This window comes from Pelophylax lessonae (genome assembly GCF_965119305.1).
Source record: "Pelophylax lessonae genome assembly, chromosome: 11".
NCBI classification, from domain to species: Eukaryota; Metazoa; Chordata; class Amphibia; order Anura; family Ranidae; genus Pelophylax; species Pelophylax lessonae.
The window spans coordinates 158,144,334-158,166,937 of NC_138778.1; the positions used below are offsets into that span (position 1 = coordinate 158,144,334).

General features: G+C 45.0%; 1 protein-coding gene across 1 annotated transcript in view; it reads right to left on the bottom strand.

Annotated features, from left to right (window-relative positions):
• Positions 1-2,156: 2,156 nt before the first annotated feature.
• The window catches only part of MED24 (mediator complex subunit 24), a 217,865-nt gene continuing 197,417 nt past the window's right edge, over positions 2,157-22,604 (bottom strand). The window contains exons 24-26 of the mRNA XM_082271510.1: positions 22,380-22,460; positions 6,157-6,305; positions 2,157-2,446 (exon numbers count right to left, since the gene is read on the bottom strand). Of these exons, the coding sequence (XP_082127636.1) occupies positions 2,330-2,446; positions 6,157-6,305; positions 22,380-22,460 (347 nt within the window). The 3' untranslated portion in view covers positions 2,157-2,329. The remainder of the gene's footprint in view (positions 2,447-6,156; positions 6,306-22,379; positions 22,461-22,604) is intronic.

Genomic DNA, 22,604 nt, shown 5'->3' on the forward strand with positions numbered 1-22,604 from the left:
TTAACAAAGAATATAGAGCCCAAGCTCTTAGATCTTTAACCCATAGTTAAGACAGACAGTGCTGAAATCTAGTTTACAATTGATAATGAGATCTGCCAGTACAGTACACCACAGGGTTAATTATGGTAAACATTAAAGTGATACTAAACACACAGTTTCATTTATATTGGAAAAATAAGCAGGATGAGCTTCTAGTCCTCCGCTGCTGGTCACATGTTAAAAAAAAAAAAAAAAACAGCCTTTGGAATACAGAGTAAAAATAAATAAATAATATCAATAAATGGTTTTAAACTGCCGTACAAATATATATCTGAAATCAAATCAATTCATTTGTGAAAATAACATGGTGTGGGCTAACTTCTGCCTGCCACTGTTACGTCCCCCCAGCCTGTGTCTTAAAATAAGGAGGTGAAGCTTCCATGAATCTACACGTAAAATCCCGCCCTCATTGTATGTAGCTGGTTAGTGGGCATGGAGGATGATGGAGGGAGTGGGCTGTCATTTACAACTGTGTATCTGCCCACATGTGTGACTCTATAGTCACATGGACTGCTCAGATGTGATACGGAGGAAATGCTCAGTATAACTCACTGAAAACTGAGCATGTGCAGAGTTGCCACTACAGCTTAAAAATCCCTAGCTGAATTGGGGACATGAGCAAAAGATGGAGAGCAGCAGGATCAAAATCAACCAGTGTTTTTTTTTGCAGAATACAGAAAACAAATCTCATAGTGACTGAGAAAGTATGAACAGCATGTAATATACAATTTATTGATTTTTTTTCTTTTTTTTTTATGATGTGGGTTTAGTCACACTTTTAACTCCCCAGCCCCCTACTTGATATTACATACCAGTTTTGGAATTTTCAGAAAAGTGCAAACAATGTAAGCACCAGCTTATTTTATATGTGGAGGGGGTATTATAAGTTAATAAGAACTATAGGCATTTTTTCATCTGCAGGGATTTCCTCTATATTCCTGTCTGGAGACAACACAAAATGTGGCATTTTCTTTTACTGTCAGTTTCAATGATAACGGTAAAGAGGACAATTAGAAAGTTTGAATCTCCCCATAGTGAAGATGCCGGCGCCTGCGCCCAAAGCCAATTGACGAATTGGCTAGGGGTGCCAACATCGCGAGATTCCTGGACAGTGGCTTTATATTAAGCACTTGCCAACCGCCTACCATACATTTACTGCGACAGGTCGGATCTATTGCGCAAAATCACGTACCTGTACATCGATTTGTACAATAGCCACCAGATGGTGACATCGCACCGGCAGAGGCGCGATCGCGCTGTGATTGGCTAACAGGGATGTCAATCAACGGCTTAAAATTGATGAAGAAATTTGAGCTTTTACTTTTTTTTTTTTTGGATCTATTTTAAAGCAGAAAGAAAAAAATATTGTTTGTTTTTTTTTTCAAAATTGTCGCTATTTTTTTTTTTGTTTATAGTGCAAAAAATAAAAACCACAGAGGTGATCAAATACCACCAAAAGAAAGCTCTATTTGTGGGGGAAAAAAAAAAAGGATATCAATTTTGTGTACAGTGTCGCACAAGCGCGCAATTTTCAATTAAAATAACAGTGCTGTATCGCAAAAAACGGCCTGGTCATTAAGGGGGTAAAACCTTCCGGGGCGGAAGGGGTTAAAATTCAGCAGTTACAGTATTTGTAGCTGCTGACTTTAAATTTTAATTTTTTTTTTATTTATTTTTTTTTTACAGGCTGGAACTCCACTTTAAAAAAAAAATACCAAGACGAGGTAGATGACTGCACACTATTAAATGGAAAATCCAGCAACTTTATTGGAGTCAATATATAAAAACATTACAGCCTCAGAGACAGGCACTTTTTTCAGTAAAGTTGCTGGATTTCCCATTTAGTAGTGTGCGGTCATCTACCTCGTCTTTTCTACATTTCATGGATGCGATGCGGACATTACATTTCATGGATGCGATGAGCACCTGTTTATGAGGAAGCAGGGGCAATAGTTATATGGACCAACTTGGAGCGGTGTCTACATCTATTGGCTTTGGATCTATTAAAAACAATAAGTTGTCGGTGAAGAACATACCAAAAATGACAACTACATCAAACAAGTGTTATCCTCCAAAACAATAAAAAAATCCCAGAAATCCTGGATAGAATTCATACTGTACCCGTCATTTTTTTTTACAATTACGATCAATGAACATTGGAGCACAGTTCTTACAATCAGAGGCCCATGGCCACATTAAATAAACATATAAAAAATGGCTGACACGTCTGCTGGTCGAGCCTGTATTAGGCAGTCCTCATAACAGAGAAAATGTTCATTAGACAGAAGTGTCAAAGAGCGGTCAGAGCTTTGGCAGCTACTCTTCTTCCAAGAGGGAGTGTCAGGTCTGTGATGGCCAGCACAATTTTAGGGCTTGATAAGGTGGAGACTTTAACCAACTCGGAAACCTTTAAAGAGAGAAGATAAACCAAAATGAAATAAGAAAACATGTTCATTTTATAATCAACTGTGTCATTTAATAATACATTTTTCTAATTTTGTATAGTGGGGAGGGTTAGGTGTGTGTATATATATATACACACACACACACACACACTATATTGTCAACATTGTTGGGACATCTGCCACATGAACTTTAATGGCATCCCCATGTCAACCCAATATTGAGTTGGCCCACCTTTTGCAGCTATAACAGCTTCAACTCTTCTGGGAAGGCTGTCCACAAGGTTTAGAAGTGTGTATGGGAATGTTTGACCATTCTTCCAGAAGCGCATTTGTGAGGTCAGGCACTGATGTGGGACGAGAAGGCCTGGCTTGTAGTCTCCGCTTTAATTCATGCCAAAGGTGTTCTATTGGGTTGAAGTCAGGACTCTGTGTAGGACAATCAAGTTCCTCCACCCCAAACTCACTCATCCATGTCTTTATGGACCTTGCTTTGTGCACTGGTCCAAACCATTTGGTGGAGGGGGTATTATGGTGTGGGGTTGTTTTTCAGGGGTTGGGCTTGGCCCCTTAGTTCCAGTGAAGGGAACTCTTAAGACATTTTGGGCAATTTCATGCTCCCAACTTTGTAGGGACAGTTTAGGAATGGCCCTTCCTGTTCCAACATAGTTAGTCAAGTTGAAAAAAGACAGAAGTCCATCTGGTTCAAAGAAAAAAAAAAAAAAAAAAAAAAAAAAACATGACTGCACACCAGTGCACAAACAAGGTGCATAAAGACATGGACGAGCAAGTTTAGGGTGGAGGAACTTGCTCCTCAAACTCTGGGATCTTTCTGTATAAAGAGCTCTACTATTGGGATCATCTTTCTCCCATGGGCCAGTGAGACTATTCCTCACTGGATATTCCACCAGTACATCTCTGTATATGGAGTGGTCTAGTTACAAGATGGATAAAAAAACAGGGACCAATGCGCTAACCGGAAAGGGGTCTGACTCAAGAACCACTAAATGGTTTAACCACTTAAGCCCCGGAGGATTTGGCTGCTAAACGACCAGGGGGTATTTTGCGATTCGGCACTGCGTGACTTTAACGGACAATTGCGCGGTCGTGCGACGCTGTACCTAAACCAATTTGGCGTCCTTTTTTTCCCACAAACAGAGCTTTCTTTTGGCGGTATTTGATCACCTGTGCGATTTTTTGATCACGCGCTATAAACAAAAAAAGAGCGTCAATTTTGCAAAAATAGCAATATTTTTCACTTTTTTTTATTATGAAATTCCCCCCCAAAAAAATGTAAAAATCAAAATTTTTTAACATTTTCGGCCAATTTGCTTTATGCTACATATGTTTGGTAAAAAAAATCGCAAAAAGCGTATTTTGATTGGTTTGCGCAAAAGTTATTGCGTTTACTGACTAAGGGAAAGATTTTTGTCATTTTTGTTGTTTTTTTTTTAACGCATAATGGCGGCGATCTGCGATTTTTTTTGCGGTACTGCGACATTGTGGCGGACAGATCGGACCCTTGACTGACATTTTTGACACTTTTGGGGTTACCAGTGACATTTCTACAGTAATCAGTGCTATATATATGCACTGTTACTGTAAAAATACACTGGTAGTGAAGGGGTTAACTTTATTTGAGAGGGAGGGGCTGTGTGTGTCCCTAGGGGCGTGATTCTTACTGTGATTGGCTGTGGCTTCAGCTGTATGTAGAGTGATCAACGGATCTACATAGTAGATCCATATGATCAGCTCTCATACAGAGGGGAGAATGACAGGCAGCTTGTTTACACAAGCTGCCTGACTTTCTCCCTCTCCTCCGCCGATCGCAGAGTGGCCGGCGGACATCGGGTCCGCCGGTCACACGCGCGGGGGGGTCCGTGACCACGCGGGAGCGCGCCTCCGGCGGCGCGCGCTCGCTCCCTAGACCCTCACAAGCTAGTGACGTAGCCCTACGTCACTTTGCCTGTGAGGGGCTGACTGCCGACGTAGATCGGCGTGCGGCGGTCGGCAAGTGGTTAAGAATGTGCAAAAGTATCAATGTGCAAATCAGCAGTGTTGACAAATGAGACAACTAAAATCCAATACAATCAGAAAAAGCAGCCAATTCTATTCAGTGTCCCCACTGTAAAGTAATACTATATACATTTATAAAAATCGGCGCTAATTCATATTCCAAAAGGCAATTCACATGATCCTAAAAAGGCACACCAGTTTTATATTAGGATCATGTGAATTGCCTTTTGGAATATGAATTAGCGCCGATTTTTACTAATTTATATACTAGTTATAAGATGCATGTACAAATGTATAAACTGAAATCTTCAGGAAAAAGAACCTACTTTTGTAATCATGTACATTGAAGAGGTCCTAAAGAATCGGTAATCTGCTAAAATCCCACTATCTACCTTTTGTTGCAATAGATTTACTATAGAGGTGATACCCTCCACTGGCACACTTTTCTAGTTGATCTCCTCCCCTATATATATATATATATACCCAACAAACACACAAAGAAATTTCTTGACAATGCTGCCAATCATTGTCCATCAGTGCCTCCTCATCAGTGTGACCTATTGCCCATCAGTGCTGACTGCCAGTGCTCATCAGTTCTGCCTATCCATGCCCATTAGTGCCACCTATTAGTGCTGCCTCATCTGTGTTCATCAGTGCCACTTATCAGTGCGCACCAGTACCGCCTCATCAGTGCTGCTTCATCAGTGCCACCTATCAGTGCCACCTCATCAGTGTGACCTATTGCCCATCAGTGCTGACTGCCAGTGCTCATCAGTGCTGCCTATCCATGCCCATTAGTGCCACCTATTAGTGCTGCCTCATCTGTGTTCATCAGTGCCACTTATCAGTGCGCACCAGTACCGCCTCGTCAGTGCTGCTTCATCAGTGCCACCTATCAGTGCCACCTCATCAGTGTGACCTATTGCCTATCAGTGCTGCCTGCCAGTGCTCATCAGTGCTGCCTATCCATGCCCATTAGTGCCACCTATTAGTGCTGCCTCATCTGTGTTCATCAGTGCCACCTAGCAGTGCGCACCAGTACCGCCTCATCAGTGCTGCTTCATCAGTGCCACCTCATCAGTGTGACCTATTGCCCATCAGTGCTGCCTGCCAGTGCTCATCGGTGCTGCCTATCCATGCCCATTAGTGCTACCTATTAGTGCTGCCTCATCTGTGTTCATCAGTGCCACCTATCAGTGCCCACCAGTACCGCCTCATCAGTGCCACCTATCAGTGCTGCTTCATCAGTGCCACCTCATCAGTGCCCATCAGCACACATCAGTAAAGGAGAAAAATTACCTGTTTGCAAAATCTTATAACTATGAAAATTATTTTTTTTTTCTTATAATTTTTTGTCTTTTTTTTGTTTGTTTAGCAAAAAGTAAAAAACCCAGTGGTGATTAAATAGCACCAAAATAAAGCTCTATTTGTGTGAAAAAAAAGATAAATATTTCATATGGGTACAGTGTTGCATGATCGCGCAATTGTCATTTAAAGTGTGACAGCGCTGAAAGCTGAAAATTGGCCTCGGCAGGAAGGGGGTGAAAGTGCCCAGTAGGCAATCGGTTAATACACAAAGCCTCAAGATTAGATTTACAACATGGTAGAACACTGAGAACTGCAGGCCAGTGAGAACAGCGCATTGCACACAGCTTTTATCTTATCAGTAAATGTTTATAGAAGGGTCTCCATCACTCACCATGCTAAAAGGCATAAACTGCAGGATCCCGCCTTTCCCTCCTGGCTCAAGGCTCTCCACGCACTCCTCCATAAACCACTGAACAAACTGAGTGTGGGAGCCAGCTGTCCGTGCTCCCAGAATGGACGAGATCAACAGGAAAAGGTTGGCTGCAGGCAAGAAGAAGTATTTTCAGGAAGGGGTGTTTTACCATCCAGTTATTTAGTAATGGAACAGAGAACATTTAACACACAAAACCCATGAAATATAAGCAAATGCTGTTTTACCACTTGTCCACCAGCTGCCATGGTTATAGTGCGGCAGGTCGGCTCTGTTACGCGAAACAAGGTACCTGTATGTCGCTTTGCATAGCAGATAGTGGGGGAGTGCACGCACATGCGCCGATTGGCTAGAGGCGATCGCTCCCCATGGAGACATAACGGCTATTCTGTCAGTTATGAACACAGGAATCCTGTGTTCCTCTGTGTTCATCCAGTGAATACAACCCCCACACAGTTAGAAAGCATCCCCTAAGCACACATTTAACCCTTTGATCACCCCTGGTGGTAACCCCTTCCCTGCCAGTGTCATTAGTATAGTAACAGTGCATATTTTTAGCACTGATTACTGTAGTAATGTCACTTTGCCCCCCCAAAAATGTCAGCTAAAGCGGAGATCCACCCAAATGTGGAACTTCCGCTCATTTGCTCCCCCCCCCATCTCTGGTGCCACATTTGGCACCTTTCAGAAGAAGAGGGGGGGGGGGGGACGGGTACCTGTTTTTGACAGGTACCCTTCCCCACTTCCGGGAAACGGCACCACAGCGAAGTTAGGTCCCCTCCTCCTACCCCCTGCCGCCGAGCCAATCGGAATGCGGTGTGCTTCCCGCATGCGCAGTAGGGACCCGCCCGTGAAGTCGCAAGGCTACACTGCCGGGTTCCCCTACCGGCAATGGCGGCGGCAGCACCCGACAGCCGATGGAAACATCGGCTGTGGTGCCGACATCGCTGGACTCCAGGACGGGTAAGTGTCCTAGTATTAAAACGCAGTAGCCACAGTATGTGTAGCTGCTGACTTTTAATTTTTGGAGGGGGGGGGGGGGGCGGAACTCCGCTTTAAGGGACCGATCTGTCCACCGCAATGTCGCAGTCCCACTAAAAATCACTGATCGCTGCCATTACTCGTAAAATAAAATTAAAAAAATAAAAATGACATAAATCTATCCCATAGTATGTAGACAAGATAACCAAAAATATGTAGCAGAATACATATTGGCCTAAATTGATGAAAAAGCTTGATTGTGTCATTTTATTTATTGGGAAAGTTTTCCAGCAGAAAATAATATTGTTTTCTTTTCAGAATTGTTTGTTTATAGTGCAAAAAATAAACGCAGAGGTGATTGAAAACCACAAAAAAAAAAACTCTATTTATGGGAAAAAAAGGACATCAATTTTTTTATTTTGGTACAGTGTCGCATGACCACGCAATTGTCAGTTAAGTAACGCAGTGCCGTTTGGCAAAAAAAAGGCCTGGTAATTAAGGGGGTAAAACCTTCTAGTCTTTTAGTGGTTAAATAAAAAAGCAGGATTGTGTTATAAAAAGATTATTTTCCGATATATTAAAATTTAATTTTCCTGGCCCAGGGCCACTAACTCCAATATTGAGCAACCTGGGGTTTCCACCGGGTATGTCAGACAAGGGTTTTCTTTGTTGGCAACCTCCACACCCATTGTGGATCTGGCATTCATTCACTGATAGGGGCCTGGCTACTGCTAATGAGCACTGTTATTCTTTTTACAATGCCATTTCTTTCAATATAAACATATTAATCACTTCTGGACCGGGCCTTTTTCTGACACTTGTTGTTTACAAGTTAAAATCATTTTTTTTTTTTGCTAGAAAATTACTTGGAACACCCAAACACACACACATATATATATATATATATATATATATATATATATATATATATATATAGCAGAGACCTGAATTGGCTAACTGACTTTGATTGACAGTCATGGGAGCCAATGGGACCGCAGCTGTGTCTCAGCCAATCAGGACAGAGACTGCCTGGACGGCTGAGAGACTCGTGGACATCGCTGGACATCGCTGGACATAGATGATGCTCAGGTAAGTATTAGGGGGTGCTGGGGAGGCTGCTAGACACAGAAGGCTTTTTTTCTTAATGCACAGAATAAGAAAAAACCTGACTTTACAACGCCTTTAAAGAAAAAAAAAAAAAGTAAAAGATTAATTAAAAATAAATAGGTAGCTTTTCACTAACCAACTTATTCACAAATTTTGCGTCTGTGCCCACCTCTTCCTCTACATAATTGCCAGCACAACTTATGCAGGAGCAGGTTAGAGAACATCCCCTTTGTATTCTAGGAACTTTGCTACAAATAATAGGTAAGACTTCAATGTCGGCATATACAGTGGGTATAGAAAAGAATCACCCTCCTTTAAAATAATCCCATATTAATGATTTGCAGCCTGAAATTAGGACAGACACAGTTTTTGTTTTATCCAGCTGTATTTACTTATTAGTGCAACTTATAACATCCAAGTGAACGATAAGAGCATCAACAATCAGGAAAAAAAAAAAAAGCAATCACTGAGTTGGAAAAAGGATCACCATCTTCAAAAAAGCCATTTGACTTTCAACTGTGGTCAGCTTAGGTCATTTTGATTAGCTCAGCATTAAAAGAGCTTTCCTGGAGCATTTCAGTTCCTGATAGTGCAACTGAACCAAACAACCAACTATGGGTGGCAAGGCACTGTCAAAAGATCTCCCTGGGATAAAGTTGTGGACAGGCACAAGTCAGAAGATGGATAACAAAAAAATGCAAAGATTTTATCAATGCCTAGAAGCACAGATACGTCTATTATTGAGAAATGGAAGGTATTTGGTACAACACAGACCCTCCCTGGACCATAATGTCACTCCAAACTAAATGAAGGATCCAGGAGGAAACTGGTCAGAGAGGCTTCCAAGAGGCCTACAGCAACTCTGACCCAGTTTCAGGAATTTATGACAAAAGAGGGGTCATTGTGTGCATGTGACAACAATATCACAAATTCTCCACAAATGGGGCTTGTATGGGAGGATCGCAAGAAAAAAAAACTCTCCTCAAAAAAGGCCACATGAAGTCATGACTGAGCTTTGCCAAAACGCACCTTGAAGATTCTGAAGCCACATGCTAAATGGTGTTATGGTCAGAAGAGACTAAAATTTAATTAACTGGCCTCAACACCAAACAATATATGTCTGGCAGAAATCCAATACAGCTCACCATCCAAATAACACCATTCCTACAGTAAAAGCATGGAGGTGGTAATATCCTGTTTTGGGGGTGTTTCTCTGCAACAGGAAGTGAGACTCTTGTCAGGATAGAAAGAACAATGTATGGGGCAAAATACCATCAAATTCTTGAGGAAAATCTGCTGCCCTCTGCCGGAAAGTGGTCAATGAGAAGAAGGTTTACCTTCCAACAATACAATGACCCAAAGCACACTGCAAAAATGACCACAGTGGTTGAAGGAGAAAAGGGTGATTGTCCTTTACAGTCATCATCAAATTTAACTGAACTTCCAGCAGTTCTGCAAAGAAGAGCAAGCAAATATTGCAGTCTAGATGTGAAAAGTTGATAGAGACATATCCCAACAGACTAAAGGCTGTAATTATAGCAAAAGGTGGTCCAACAATATACTGACACAAGGGGTGATCCTTTTTCCAATGGAATGTTTTTTAATTTTTAAAAAAAAAATTCTGACATGGTGTTATATCTAACTTGGATGTTATAGGTTGCACTGAGTAAATACAGCTGGATAAAAACAAAACCGGTTCATTTTTCTTTTTAAGTTGCAAATCAACAAACTTTTAATATTTTAAAGGATGGTAATTTTTTTATATACCCACTGTATTTTAGGTAGTTGTGAAAACACCATCATGTTTTTAATCTGCAGAAAGAAATGAATGAAAAAAAAGGAATTTTTGTAAAATCTTACCGTAAAATTCCTTTCTCTGAGTCCTCCGACAGTCGCCGCCCACTCACAAGTCTTCACCAATGGGTATTGACCTTTGCTCCGCAGGAGTAGCTAGGCACAAGATTTGTTAATAACAAAAGCTTTTAGCATAGACACACCCCTAGGGGCTGTCCCCTTAGTCAATACCTCCCTGCACCAGCATTCCCAACTCAGTTTGGTAGCATAGCAGTAAGAGTACACAAAAACCCCAAAAGAGGGGCGGCGACTGTCGGAGGACTCAGAGAAAGGAATTTTACGGTAAGATTTTACAAAAATTCCGTTTTCTCTTACGTCCTCCGACAGTCGCCGCCCACTCAAGTCTTCACCAATGGGATGTCCCAAAGCAGTGTAGACCTGAGGGGTGGGAGACGCAGCCGCAAAAAAAGCAACGCAGTACCCACATCAGAGAAAGGAACCTTACACACAGTAAGAGAACCAACTGGGCAACAGGAAAACGTGCTCAACAGGAGCAACAACCCAGGAAAAACAAGTAACCCAGGGCTAAAACACCCCAACAGCCAAGGACCCAAAAACAAGGGTCCCTAAGGCACTGCCGCACTGAGAACTTTACGGCCAAAGGAGGCATCGGCCGATGCCTGAACATCCACCTTATAAAACTTTGAGAAGGTGTGAACGGACGACCAAGTCGCCGCCTTACACACCTGGGTCACAGAAGCCTGATGCCGGAAAGCCCAAGACGTACTCAACAACCTGGTAGAGTGCGCTTTTACAGGGAAGGGAGGAACCCTCTCCTTCAAGGCATAGGCCTGCACAATGGTTTGTCTAATCCATTTGACGAAAGTCGCAGTCGACGCCGCCATGCCCTTCCGAGGTCCCTCAGGAAGGACAAAGAGGGAATCCGACTTGCGAAAAGGCTTAGTGGACGACAGGTAAATCCTGATCGCCCGGACAACATCCAAGGAATGTAAGGCAACCTCCTTAGGATGATTCGGCTTCGCGCAAAGCGAAGGCAAGACAATTTCCTCATTAAGGTGAAAATCCGAGATTACTTTCGGCAGAAAGGACTGGTTAGGTCGCAAGACCACCTTATCCTTGTGAACCACCAAGTAGGGAGAGCTGCAGGACAAAGCCGCCAGCTCCGACACCCTGCGAGCCGAAGTGATCGCCACCAAAAAAGCCACCTTTTTGGACAACAGAGGCAACGAGATCTCCCTGATCTTTTCAAAGGGAGCATGTTGCAACACGGACAGAACTAGGTTCAAGTCCCATGGAGGCAAAGGCTCCCTCCTAGGAGGGGCCAAATGTCGCACCTCCTAAACAAAGGTGCGGACCAATGAATTTGACGCCACAGGGCGCTGAAAAAGAATGGCCAGCGCAGAAATCTGGCCCTTAATCGTGGCCAGCGCCAAACGCCGGTCCACTCCAGTTTGGAGGAAAGCCAACACTCTCGACACCGAGTACGAGCGAGGGGAATACCCCCTGGACTCACACCAGGCAAAGTATGCTTTTCAAGTACGGTAGTAAATCTTCCCCGAAGAGGCTTTTCTAGCCTTGATCAAAGTGGGAATGACCTCAGGGGAGAGACCCCTATCCTTCAGGACCTGGCCTTCAACAGCCAGGCCGTTAAAGCCAGCGACTGTAAAGCAGGATGGAATATCGGCCCTTGAGACAGAAGGTCTTTCCGAAGCGGCAGGCGCCACGGAGCGTCGACTGCCAGATTGACGAGGTCCGCGTACCAAGACCGGCGAGGCCAGTCCGGTGCCACCAGAATCACCGTATGCAGTTCCGAGGCTAACCTGCGAAGGAGCCTGGACAGCAGCTGAATCGGTGGAAAGGCATACATCAGACGATACCAATGCCAGGGCGCCACTAACGTGTCTGAGGCGTCCGTCCGAGGATTGCGCGTCCTTGTCATGAACCTTTCCACCTTGTTGTTTAGACGAGACGCGAACAGGTCCACATCTGGGGAACCCCACTTCGCGCACAACATCTGGAAGACAGCCGGGTGAAGGGACCATTCCCCCTGGTCCAGAGTCTGGCGACTCAGATAATCCGCCTGCCAGTTCTCCACCCCCGGAATGTGAACTGCCGTTATCGCCGGGACGTGCGTCTCGGCCCAAGACAGAATGTCGGCCACTTCCCGGGCCGCTCGGGGCACTCCTGGTGCCCCCCTGATGGTTGATGTAGGCCACCACGGTGGCATTGTCCGTCTGAACCCGATCCGGACGGCCCTGAAGCCGTTCCGACCATTGCAGAAGGCAAAGCTTTATCGCTCGCAATTCCAGAATGTTGATCGGAAGGGAGGACTCCTCCTCCGACCAAGTTACCTGGGCGGACAGAACGCCCAGAACACCACCCCAGCCCGACAGGCTGGCATCCGTGGTGATCACCGTCCACAACAATGGACGAAAAGATTTGCCCCCCGACACCGCAGGGGACTGGAGCCACCACAGAAGATCCCTTCTGGTGCGTTGGCTCAATGAGATCCGCAGATCCAGGGACTGCGGTCGCCCGTCCCACTCGGCAAGAATCTCCGCCTGGAGACCCCGCGTGTGAAACTGGGCAAAAGGGATCGCCTCGAAAGTCGAGACCATCAAACCCAGACATCTCATGCATGTCCGGAGAGACGAGTATTGGTTGGTCCTGAGGGACCCGACCTCGTCCCGAAGTGTCCGGAGCTTGTCTGCCGGCAGGAAGATCCTCGCTTGAACAGAATCCAGAACCATCCCCAGAAAGGGAAGTCGAACCGAAGGACACAGAGTCGACTTCGGAACGTTTATGGTCCAACCGAACTCTTGCAGTGTCTGCACCGTGGTGGACAGGTCGGTCACCAGACTCTGGCTGGCATTTGACCTTATCAGGAGATCGTCCAGATACCCCAAGACAGCAATGCCCTGTGCTCGTAACAGGGCCAGAACCGGCGCCAGCACCTTGGTAAAAACCCGTGGAGCCGAAGCGAGACCGAAAGGTAACGCCACTAATTGGTAGTGATCCTCCGCAATGGCGAATGGAAGGTACCTTTGGTGACCCTCGAAAATGGGGATGTGCAGGTACGCATCCTTCAAATCGATGGAAGCCATGAATTCCCCCGGACTCAGGGCAGCCACCACTGAGCGCAGGGATTCCATGCGGAACTTGCGAACCCGCACAAAGCGGTTCAGAGGTTTCAAGTCCAGAATCGGACGCATCTTGCCCTCCTTTCTGGGCACAGTGAACAGATTGGAGTAAAACCCCCGAAATCTGTCCCGATGAGGCACCGGAACCACCACCCCCTGGGCCCGCAGGTCCCGCACCGCCAGGTGCAGATCCTGCAAGCGCTCCGGAGACAGCTGAAGATTTGAGGGAAAAAATCTGCCCGCTGGCCGAGAGAGAAATTCGATCATGTAACCAGACCGAACGATTTCCTGAACCCATCTGTCCTGAATGCGGAACAGCCAAGGTTGGAGGAAACCGCGCAGATGTCCCCCCCACCCCAGAAACGGGTGAGGGCGCCCCTTCAGGCGGAATTGGCGTGGGTTGTCGAACCGGACTAGCCGGGTTTTTGCTTACCCGCCCACGGCTTCTTCTGGGAGCCTTGGCCTTTGAAGGGCTTGCCCTTGGATTGCGACCGAAAGGCACGAAAGGACCCCTGAGAGGGCCTAAACGAGGAGTTCCGTTTGCCACGGAAAGATTTGTGCTTGGGATTCTGGGGTAAGAGAGTACTCTTGCCCCCCGTTACTCCTTTGATCAGAGTATCCAAAGCCTCGCCAAAAAGGCGAGATCCCACGTAGGGAAAGTCCGCCAACGTCTTGCGAGAAGATTGGTCAACCGACCAACTTTTCAGCCATATCAGACGACGGTTCAGCACCGCCACGCTGGACAGGCGTGCAGCCAAAGGAGCTAAATTCAAGTCCGCATCACACAAGTACATGACTCCTTGATGGATTTGATCCACCATAGCCAACGTGGTAGGCGGAGCCGAATCAGCCACCAGGGTGCGCCTGAGCACCTTCGTCCAATCGGCAACCGCCTGGGCCGCCATAACCGAAGCAAAAATAGGTTTTAGCATAGAACCAGCAACCATATAGGCATGACGGGCAAGAGACTCCAACCTCCTGTCCGTAGGGTCCCGGAAAACCGGGGTATCCTCAGAAGGAACCGCAGTAGCTTTGTTTAAAACGGCTACCGCGTGATCCACCTGAGGCACCACACACCAACGCTCGTCGGTGGAGGGCGCAAACGGATAAAGCAGTTTAAACTTATTCGGCACTGTAAAGGGCTTCTTTAAATTGCGCCACTGCTCATTAACAGTATGATGAAATTCTGCAGGGCAGGGAAAAACCTGCGCTGATTTGCGGGTTCTTTGCGTCCCAAAGGAGGACACCCTAGCAGGAGGAGTGGGCTCCTCCTCCAGGTGCAACGTATCCTTAATGGAGGCAATCAGCTCATCCATGAGTGCAAGCTCTTCAGGCGAGCCAGGGGGAGAAACATCAACCCCTTCCACCTCCGCCTCAGACCCCATAAGGTCCAGAGATGAGCGAGACCCTGAGAAGGGCACGCCAGCCACAGCAGCCACATCGCCCTCTGAATCAGAAGAAATGGATAACCTGGCCCTTTTTGCGGATCGTTCAGCCATCAGCACATGCATCTGAGAAACTAAGGACGCCACTACCGTGGCCAGATCAGCCCCCTCGGGGGGTGCAGCAGCCCCCTGGTCCCCCACCAGGGCGGGGGGAAACTTGCTATCCTGAGAATCCATGCCCACAGCAATGAAAGGAAAAAAAGGTACTGGCCCTTTAACACCACGGCGAGCGCAGCCCACCGTACACTACTGTATGCACCGATCCCGCTGGGATAGAGAACACTGAGCAAGGAATGACAGGACAATGAAGGAAAAACCTGGAGAGAGCACAAACAGGCTGCTGCCACCGATCGCTGTTCCAGAGAGAGAGGAAGTGATGCAATAATCGGCTGACTGATATAGCCTATGAAGGCTCCGCAAAAATGGGCGCTCGGCTGAGGGACAGAGGCTACAAGAAAATGGCGCCGACATGTGCTCGAACGAGCGCGGCCCGCCAAAATGGCGGCGAGTGGCTCCAAAACACAGCGCTGTACAGGGACAGGGCCGTCCATAGCATTTCTGCAAAAAATGGCGGGCCGCAACAGCGGCCGCCGCTCAAGCATGTCTGCACCCAATCTGCCCCAGACAGAACTCACAGCAGAGCGGGAGGGCCCCCCCCCCTCGCAGCCCACAAAGGCATGCTAACCCATACAGGGATCTGACAGGGTCCCCACACAGAAGGTGCTTACCGTACCGGATGGCGTGGGGAGCCGTCTCCAGCGACAAACCGCTATCAAGACGACAGGGAGTGCCGCAGCCAGGACGCTGTGGATTGCAGCACAAGGCCGCAGAATGGCGACCAGTGAGGTAGCCACCTCACAGGCAGCATCCCTGCAGCGAGCAGGGATGGGTCGTTCATGGCGCCAGGGCGAACCGTAGCTGAACGCTCGATGGCAGGCTGGGGATCCATCTGGCCCTCAGCCCTGGGATCCAGGGCGGCCAGTCCGAGACCCAGCTCCGCATGATCATCTTCATCCGAAGATCCCTAAACTAAAGCTGACAAAATAACAGCTAGTAAGGAAAAGAAAAATACTTGAAATAAAATCAAAAAAAGGGTAGAAGGCTGAGACTGAAGCCCCAGCACAGGAAAGCCTGCTACTCCTAAGCTAGACAAGATCAAACTGAGTTGGGAATGCTGGTGCAGGGAGGTATTGACTAAGGGGACAGCCCCTAGGGGTGTGTCTATGCTAAAAGCTTTTGTTATTAACAAATCTTGTGCCTAGCTACTCCTGCGGAGAAAAGGTCAATACCCATTGGTGAAGACTTGTGAGTGGGCAGCGACTGTCGGAGGACGTAAGAGAAAACACGTTTAGTGGAGATCTTTAAAGCAATACTGTTGCCTTAATGCCAAACAAACTGTGGGCAGTCTGAAAAAGAAAGCAGCTTAATACTAAGTTTTTCTAAAGTGACCCTGTCTCCACAAGGCTACGTTTGGCCAAGAGGTCACCTGTAAAAGAAAGCATTTATAGACTTTTTCTTCAGATGGGCCGTGTATTGAAAAGTTGACACTTCTCGGCTCCCCGGCCAGTTAAATGGCCGGTGCTTGACATATCACACTTGCTCTTCCCACCAGCTTCTACATCCTATAGTCATGTAAGAATTGGTGGAAGGAACCACAGTGGCTAGAGGGGGGGGGGGGGGGGAGAGAGAGATTTTTTTTTTTGTACACCCAAAATGTAGAATACTTGCAGCAGCTGGGGAGCAGAGAAGCTGCAGATTTCCAATACATGGCCTGCCGCTGTTTTACAGGTGACTTCTTTGATAAAAAAGATCCAGTGGTGACAGGGTCACTTTAAAGAGGTTGTAAACCTCAGAATTGTTTTTTTCTTAAAAAGTACACCTGAAAGACAAACACATAATGAGCTAGTATGCGTCGCATACTAGCTCATTATGATATACTTACCTTACAACGAAGCCCCGAAGCGCCGACCGCTCACCTCTCCCATGAGTGACATGTTCTGTCACCTTTCTTCCGGGTTCGCGGCATCCGGCCATCTGATTGGCTGGACCCGCGATTACGTCACTCCCGCGCGCGGGAGCAGACGGTCACGGCACGGGGCTCTGAAGGAACGGCATTAGCGGCAGTTCCTTCAGAGCGCATGCACCAGTGATGTCACTGGCTGCATTTAAGGTAAATATCTCCTAAACGGTACATGTTTAGGAGATATTTACAGTACCTATAGGTACAACTAGCAGAGGAGGGTTTACTTCCTCTTTAAGATCTACAGGAATCGCCACAGTCTGACATCTCTGGGTGTGTTTGGTATTGTGTCTTGTGATTACTCCTGTCAACATCTATATCATTACTATCTCATGCATCAACATAGGGGTTTACTGAAGGAAAAGATGTCCCAGCTGTAACATTCAATCAGGTCCCATTACTTATACAAATACAGTTGTGCTCATAAGTTTACATACCCTGGAAGAATTTATGATTTCTTGGCCATTTTTCAGAGAATATGAATAACACAAAAGATTCTCTTTCACTTATGGTTAGTGTTTGGCTGAAGCCATTTATTATCAATCAACTGTTCTTACTCTTTTTTAAAATCATAATGACAACAGAAACTACCCAAATGACCCTGATCAAAAGTTTTCATACCCCAGTTCTTAATATCGTGTATTGCCCCTTTAACATCAATGACAGCTTGAAGTCTTTTGTGGTATTTGTGGATGAGGCTCTTTATCTACTCAGATGGTAAAGCTGCCCATTCTTTCTGGCAAAAAGCCTCCAGTTCCTGTAAATTCTTGGGCTGTCTTGCATGAATTGAATGTTTGAGTGGCTCAATGATATTAGGAGACTGAGATGGCCACTCCAGAACCTTCACGTTATTCTGCTGTAGCCAATGACAGGTCGTCGACTTGGCCTTGTGTTTAGGATCATTGTCATGTTGGAATGTCCAAGTACTTCCCATGTGCAGCTTCTGGGCTGATGAATGCAAATTTTCCTCCAGTATTTTTTGATAACATACTGCATTTATCTTGCCATCAATTCAGACCAAATTTCCTGTGCCTTTGTAGCTCACCCATCCCCAAAACATCAGCGACCCACCTCCGTTTTTCAAAGTAGGAATGTTGTACCTTTCATATTATAGGCCTTGTTGACTCCTCCCCAAATGAAGCGTTTATGGTTGTGGCCAAAAAGCTCAAATTTGGTCTCATTACTCCAAATGACTTTGGAAGGTTTGAAGCTCGTCTCTGTGCTGTTTGGCATATTGTAAGCGGGATACTTTGTGGCATTTGCGTAGTAATGGCTTTCTTCTCCACCATGCAGCCAATCTTTCTTCAAGTTCCTCCTTATTGTGCATCTTGAAACAGCCACACCACGTTTTCAGAGAGTCCTGTATTTCACCTGAAGTTATTTGTGGGTTTTTCTTTGCATCCCGAACAATTTTCCTGGCAGTTGTGGCTGAAATTTTAGTTGGTCTACCAGACCGTGGTTTGGTTTCAACAGAACCCCTCATTTTTCACTTCTTGATTAGAGTTTGAACACTGCTGATTGGCATTCTCAATTCCTTTGATAGTTTATTATATCCATTTCCTGTTTTATACAGTCCAACTACCTTTTCCCGCAGATCCTTTGACAATTCTTTTGCTTTCCCCATGACTCAGAATCCAGAAACGTCAGTGCAGCACTGGATGAAAGATGCAAGGATCTGTCAGAAGTCCAGAAACTCATTGACCTTTTATACACACACACTAATTACAAGCAAACAGATGACAGATAAGAATGGTTACCTTTAATAGCCATTCAAACCCCTTTGTGTCAACTTGTGTGCATGTTATCAGGCCAAAATCACCAGGGTATGTAAACTTTTGATTAGGGTAATTTGGGTAGTTTCTGTTGTCATTATGATTTAAAAATAGTAAACCCAGTTGAATGATAATAAATGGCTTCAGCCAAACACTAACCATGAGTGTAATAAAAGTTTTGTGTCATAATTCATATTCTCGGAAAAATGGCCAAGAAATCATAAATTCTGCCAAGATGTGTAAACTTATGAGCACAACTGAGTCAGTTGGCGATTGTGACATCACCGCCAAAGCCTTTCCACCTCATCCAATAAGGGAACACTTTATATTCATTGAAAAAATGCAAAGTGTCACATCTACCTGTGTCACTTTCTGGAACATTGGATTTAGTTTCCATTACTGACAACATGTTGTTTGCTGTCAAAAGAGGCTCTTCCGGGTGGACGGCTTCCAATCAATGTGCCATGGCCGCAGATAAGCTCTTTCATTTTAGATTTCTGTGAGATTGCATTTGGCTTTTTAATCATAATAAATCCATTGATGCTGCACTTAGCTGGCGCCTCCTTGTATTGTTTGTATTGTAATTTCAGAGATTCGTTCCGGTCTCAGGTGGAGCTGCCTACTGAAATACAACACCCTTTCTATGGGATTTTTGAACATTTTATGAACTACCTATGCAACACAAGTGTATCTTCACATTTATCTAGGAGGGTAGAGGCTAATTTATGTGCATGATGCATTAGCCATTGTTTGCGCCACAATTTAATTTGTTGTTTGTACAAAGGTATGACACATACATACTTACATTGGTCCAAGCTGGACCAATGTAGCTGTGTAAACACTTTCATACCTAACCTTTACACCACAGCTTTAAAAACGATGTAATGTACTAACACGTGCTGACTGTAGACCAAAAGAGATAGGATTAGTATTAGGTGATAGGAGCTCCTGAATAGTTTCCACACCATGATCTTGCCTTTCGTGTGACAGGTTTTTTTTTAAAGCCGCATACACACCACTTTTTTTCATTCAATCCAGCATGTTAAACAAAAAAACAAAAAACAAACACACTTGCTCCAATTGAAGCCGCTGTACTAACAATCCGATATTAGTACAGCAATCTCCCCTGCGGAGTTATTGTGTTCTGACAAGGGGACGCTGAACCCAACCCCCCCCCCCAACACCCCGCCGGAACACTCTGGTCAGCGTAGCTGAGAGTGATGATCAGGAGACTGTTGGCAGACCTTTTTGGTCATGATCCTGTCGGACCAGCTGGCATACAAATGGGCCGTATGTCGGCTGATTTCTATTAAATTAGGCATGTGCGTACTAGGCTGTAACTATCGATGCTCCCTGCTGATACCCCTGCTTGTGAAAGAGAAAGCCACATCCTTACTGCTTTAACAGTAAAGAACCCTTTAAGTGATTAGGGTTAAATTGATTCTCTTCCAATTTCAGTGAATGACCATGTGTCTTTTTAAATTCCCTTTCACTAAAACATTTTTCCCTATGCTAGGGTCATCAGTAAGATATTTGTGGACTGCTATCATATCCCTTCTCAATCATCTACTGTCCAGAGAGAATAAATTCAATGCCTGTAATCTTTTCCCATAGCGGAGGTCCTCCAGTCCCTTTATTAGTTTTGTTTCCCTTCTCTGAACTCTTTCTAGTTCCAGCACATGCTTCTTGAGGACCGGTGCCCAGAACAGTACGGCATACTCAAGATGCGGCCGGAACAGAGTCTTGTAGAGAGGGAGAATTATTGTTTTATCCCTTGAGTAAATCCCCCCCTTTTGATGCATGCTAGGATTCTGTTGGCTTTACCTGCAGCAGCTTGGCATTGCATGCCATTGCTGAGCCTTCCATCTACTAGGACCCCCAGATCTTTCTCTATCCTAGATTCCCCCAGGGGTTCTCCCCCTAGCAAGTAACTTGTGTTTGTATTTTTGGCATCCATATGCATCACTTTACATTTTTCAACATTTGCCATGTAGTTGCCCACCCCATTATTTTATGTTGGTCTTCCTGTAAGATTTCCACATCCAGCGCAGAAGTTCTTGCCCTGCTTAGCTTTGTATGGTCTGAAAAATACTGAGATTAACTCACTTATCCCAATTTCTATCATTAATCAATACATTAAACAGAACTGACCCCAGGAAAGATCCCTGGGGGACCCCACTTACCACACCGGACCATTCTGAGTACTTGCCATTTATCACCACCCTTTGGACATGCCCCTGTAGCCAGATTTCTTTCCAGGAACATACCCTATGGACCATGCCAAAACACCTCAGTTTGTAAAGTGAATGTTTGTGGGGGACTGTATCAAATGTCTTTGCAAAATCCAGATACACCACTTCCTTTATCTAGATTACAGCTCACTTCCTCATAGAATGATAATAGTTTTGTCTGGCATGAACGATCCTTCATAAATCCATGCTGATTACTGCTAATGGTACTCTCTTCATAAGCAAAATCTTGGATATGTTCCCTTATTATCCCTTCCAATAGCTTATATACTATTGATGTTAGGCTGACTGGCCTGTAGTTTACAGGGATATATTTCGGCCCTTTTTTTAAATATTGGTACCACGTTGGCTTTTCTCCAATCAGCTGGTACCATTCCAGTCAGTACACTGTCCATAAAAATTGGGAAACAATAGTCTAGCTATCGCTACTTGAAAGTCCTTGTATAGTCTCAAAATATTACAGCTAAACGTGCCTGGTAATGCATTTGTGCTACATATGAAACAAGATTAATCTCCCAATAACATCCACGCTGAGACCACACAAAATGAGGAGTCTCCTGACAGCTGCTCAGCTCACCCTCATCAGGTCAAGAAGCAATCATCTATGAGCCTGTAAAAGTCTCTGGTAGAGTATAAGCTTCGGGAGCTAGGGCTAAAGTGAATCGGTTTCACTGCCCTGCATCTTGATTTGAAAGTAAATTATAAAAATCACTGGTGCTGTGGCAACCAACTATAGCAATGGTCAAAAGTGGAGAAGGACACAACTATTAATTTTCACAAAGTCTGCTGCTTCAGTGTTTTTAGATCTTTTTGTCAGCTGTTACTATGGTATACGGAAGTATAATTACAAGCATTTCATAAGTGTCAAAGGCTTTTATTGACAATTACATTAAGTTTATGCAAAGAGTCAACATTTGCAGCGTTGACTCTTCTTTTTCAAGACCTCTACAATTCACCCTGGCTTGCTGTCAATCAACTTCCAATAGCTTATATACTATTGATGGCAGGCTGACTGGCCTGTAGTTTCCAGGGATATATTTCGGGCTTTTTTTTAAATATTGGTACCACGCTGGCTTTTCTCCAATCAGCTGGTACCATTCCAGTCAGTACACTGTCCATAAAAATTGGGAAACAATAGTCTAGCTATCGCTACTTGAAAGTCCTTGTATAGTCTCTTCTTTTTCAAGACCTCTACAATTCACCCTGGCTTGCTGTCAATCAACTTCTGAGCCATATCCTGACCTGACTGATGGCAGATTCTTGCATAATCAATGCTTGGAATTTGTCAGAATTTGTGGATTTTTTGTTTTTTTTTTGTTCACCCGCCTCTTGAAGATTGACCACAAGTTCTCACCTGTGTTAGTGAGAGAATCACTAAAATGTCAGCTGGTCTTTTTGTGGCAGGGCTGAAATGCTATGGAAAAGTTGTATTTTTTTGAGGGGGATAAGGTATATTTTCATGGCAAAGAGGGACTTTGCAATTAACTGCAATTCAGCTGATCACTCTTCATAACATTCTGGAGTATATGCAAATTGCCATCATAAAAACTGAGACAGCAGACTTCGTGAAAATTAATATTTGTGTCATTGTCAAAACTTTTGGCCAGGGCTGTACATTGTTCTTTAGAAAGGAGATGTTCGATGTGTCATCTTACCGAGCACTCTGTTTAAAGGTTCTTTAGAACTGATGTTGTGGATCTGCGAGGCGGAGAGAGAGCTGTTCATAGGACGCTCAGCTGTGAATGGAGAACAGACATTTTATGTGACTTTACAACAGATTACATATTTAGTAAAGGCAGTCATTGACCAATAAAGCAGGTTTAAAAGCAGAATAAAGCCACATAATTTACTATGACAGTTTCTTTAGATTATAAATCGGA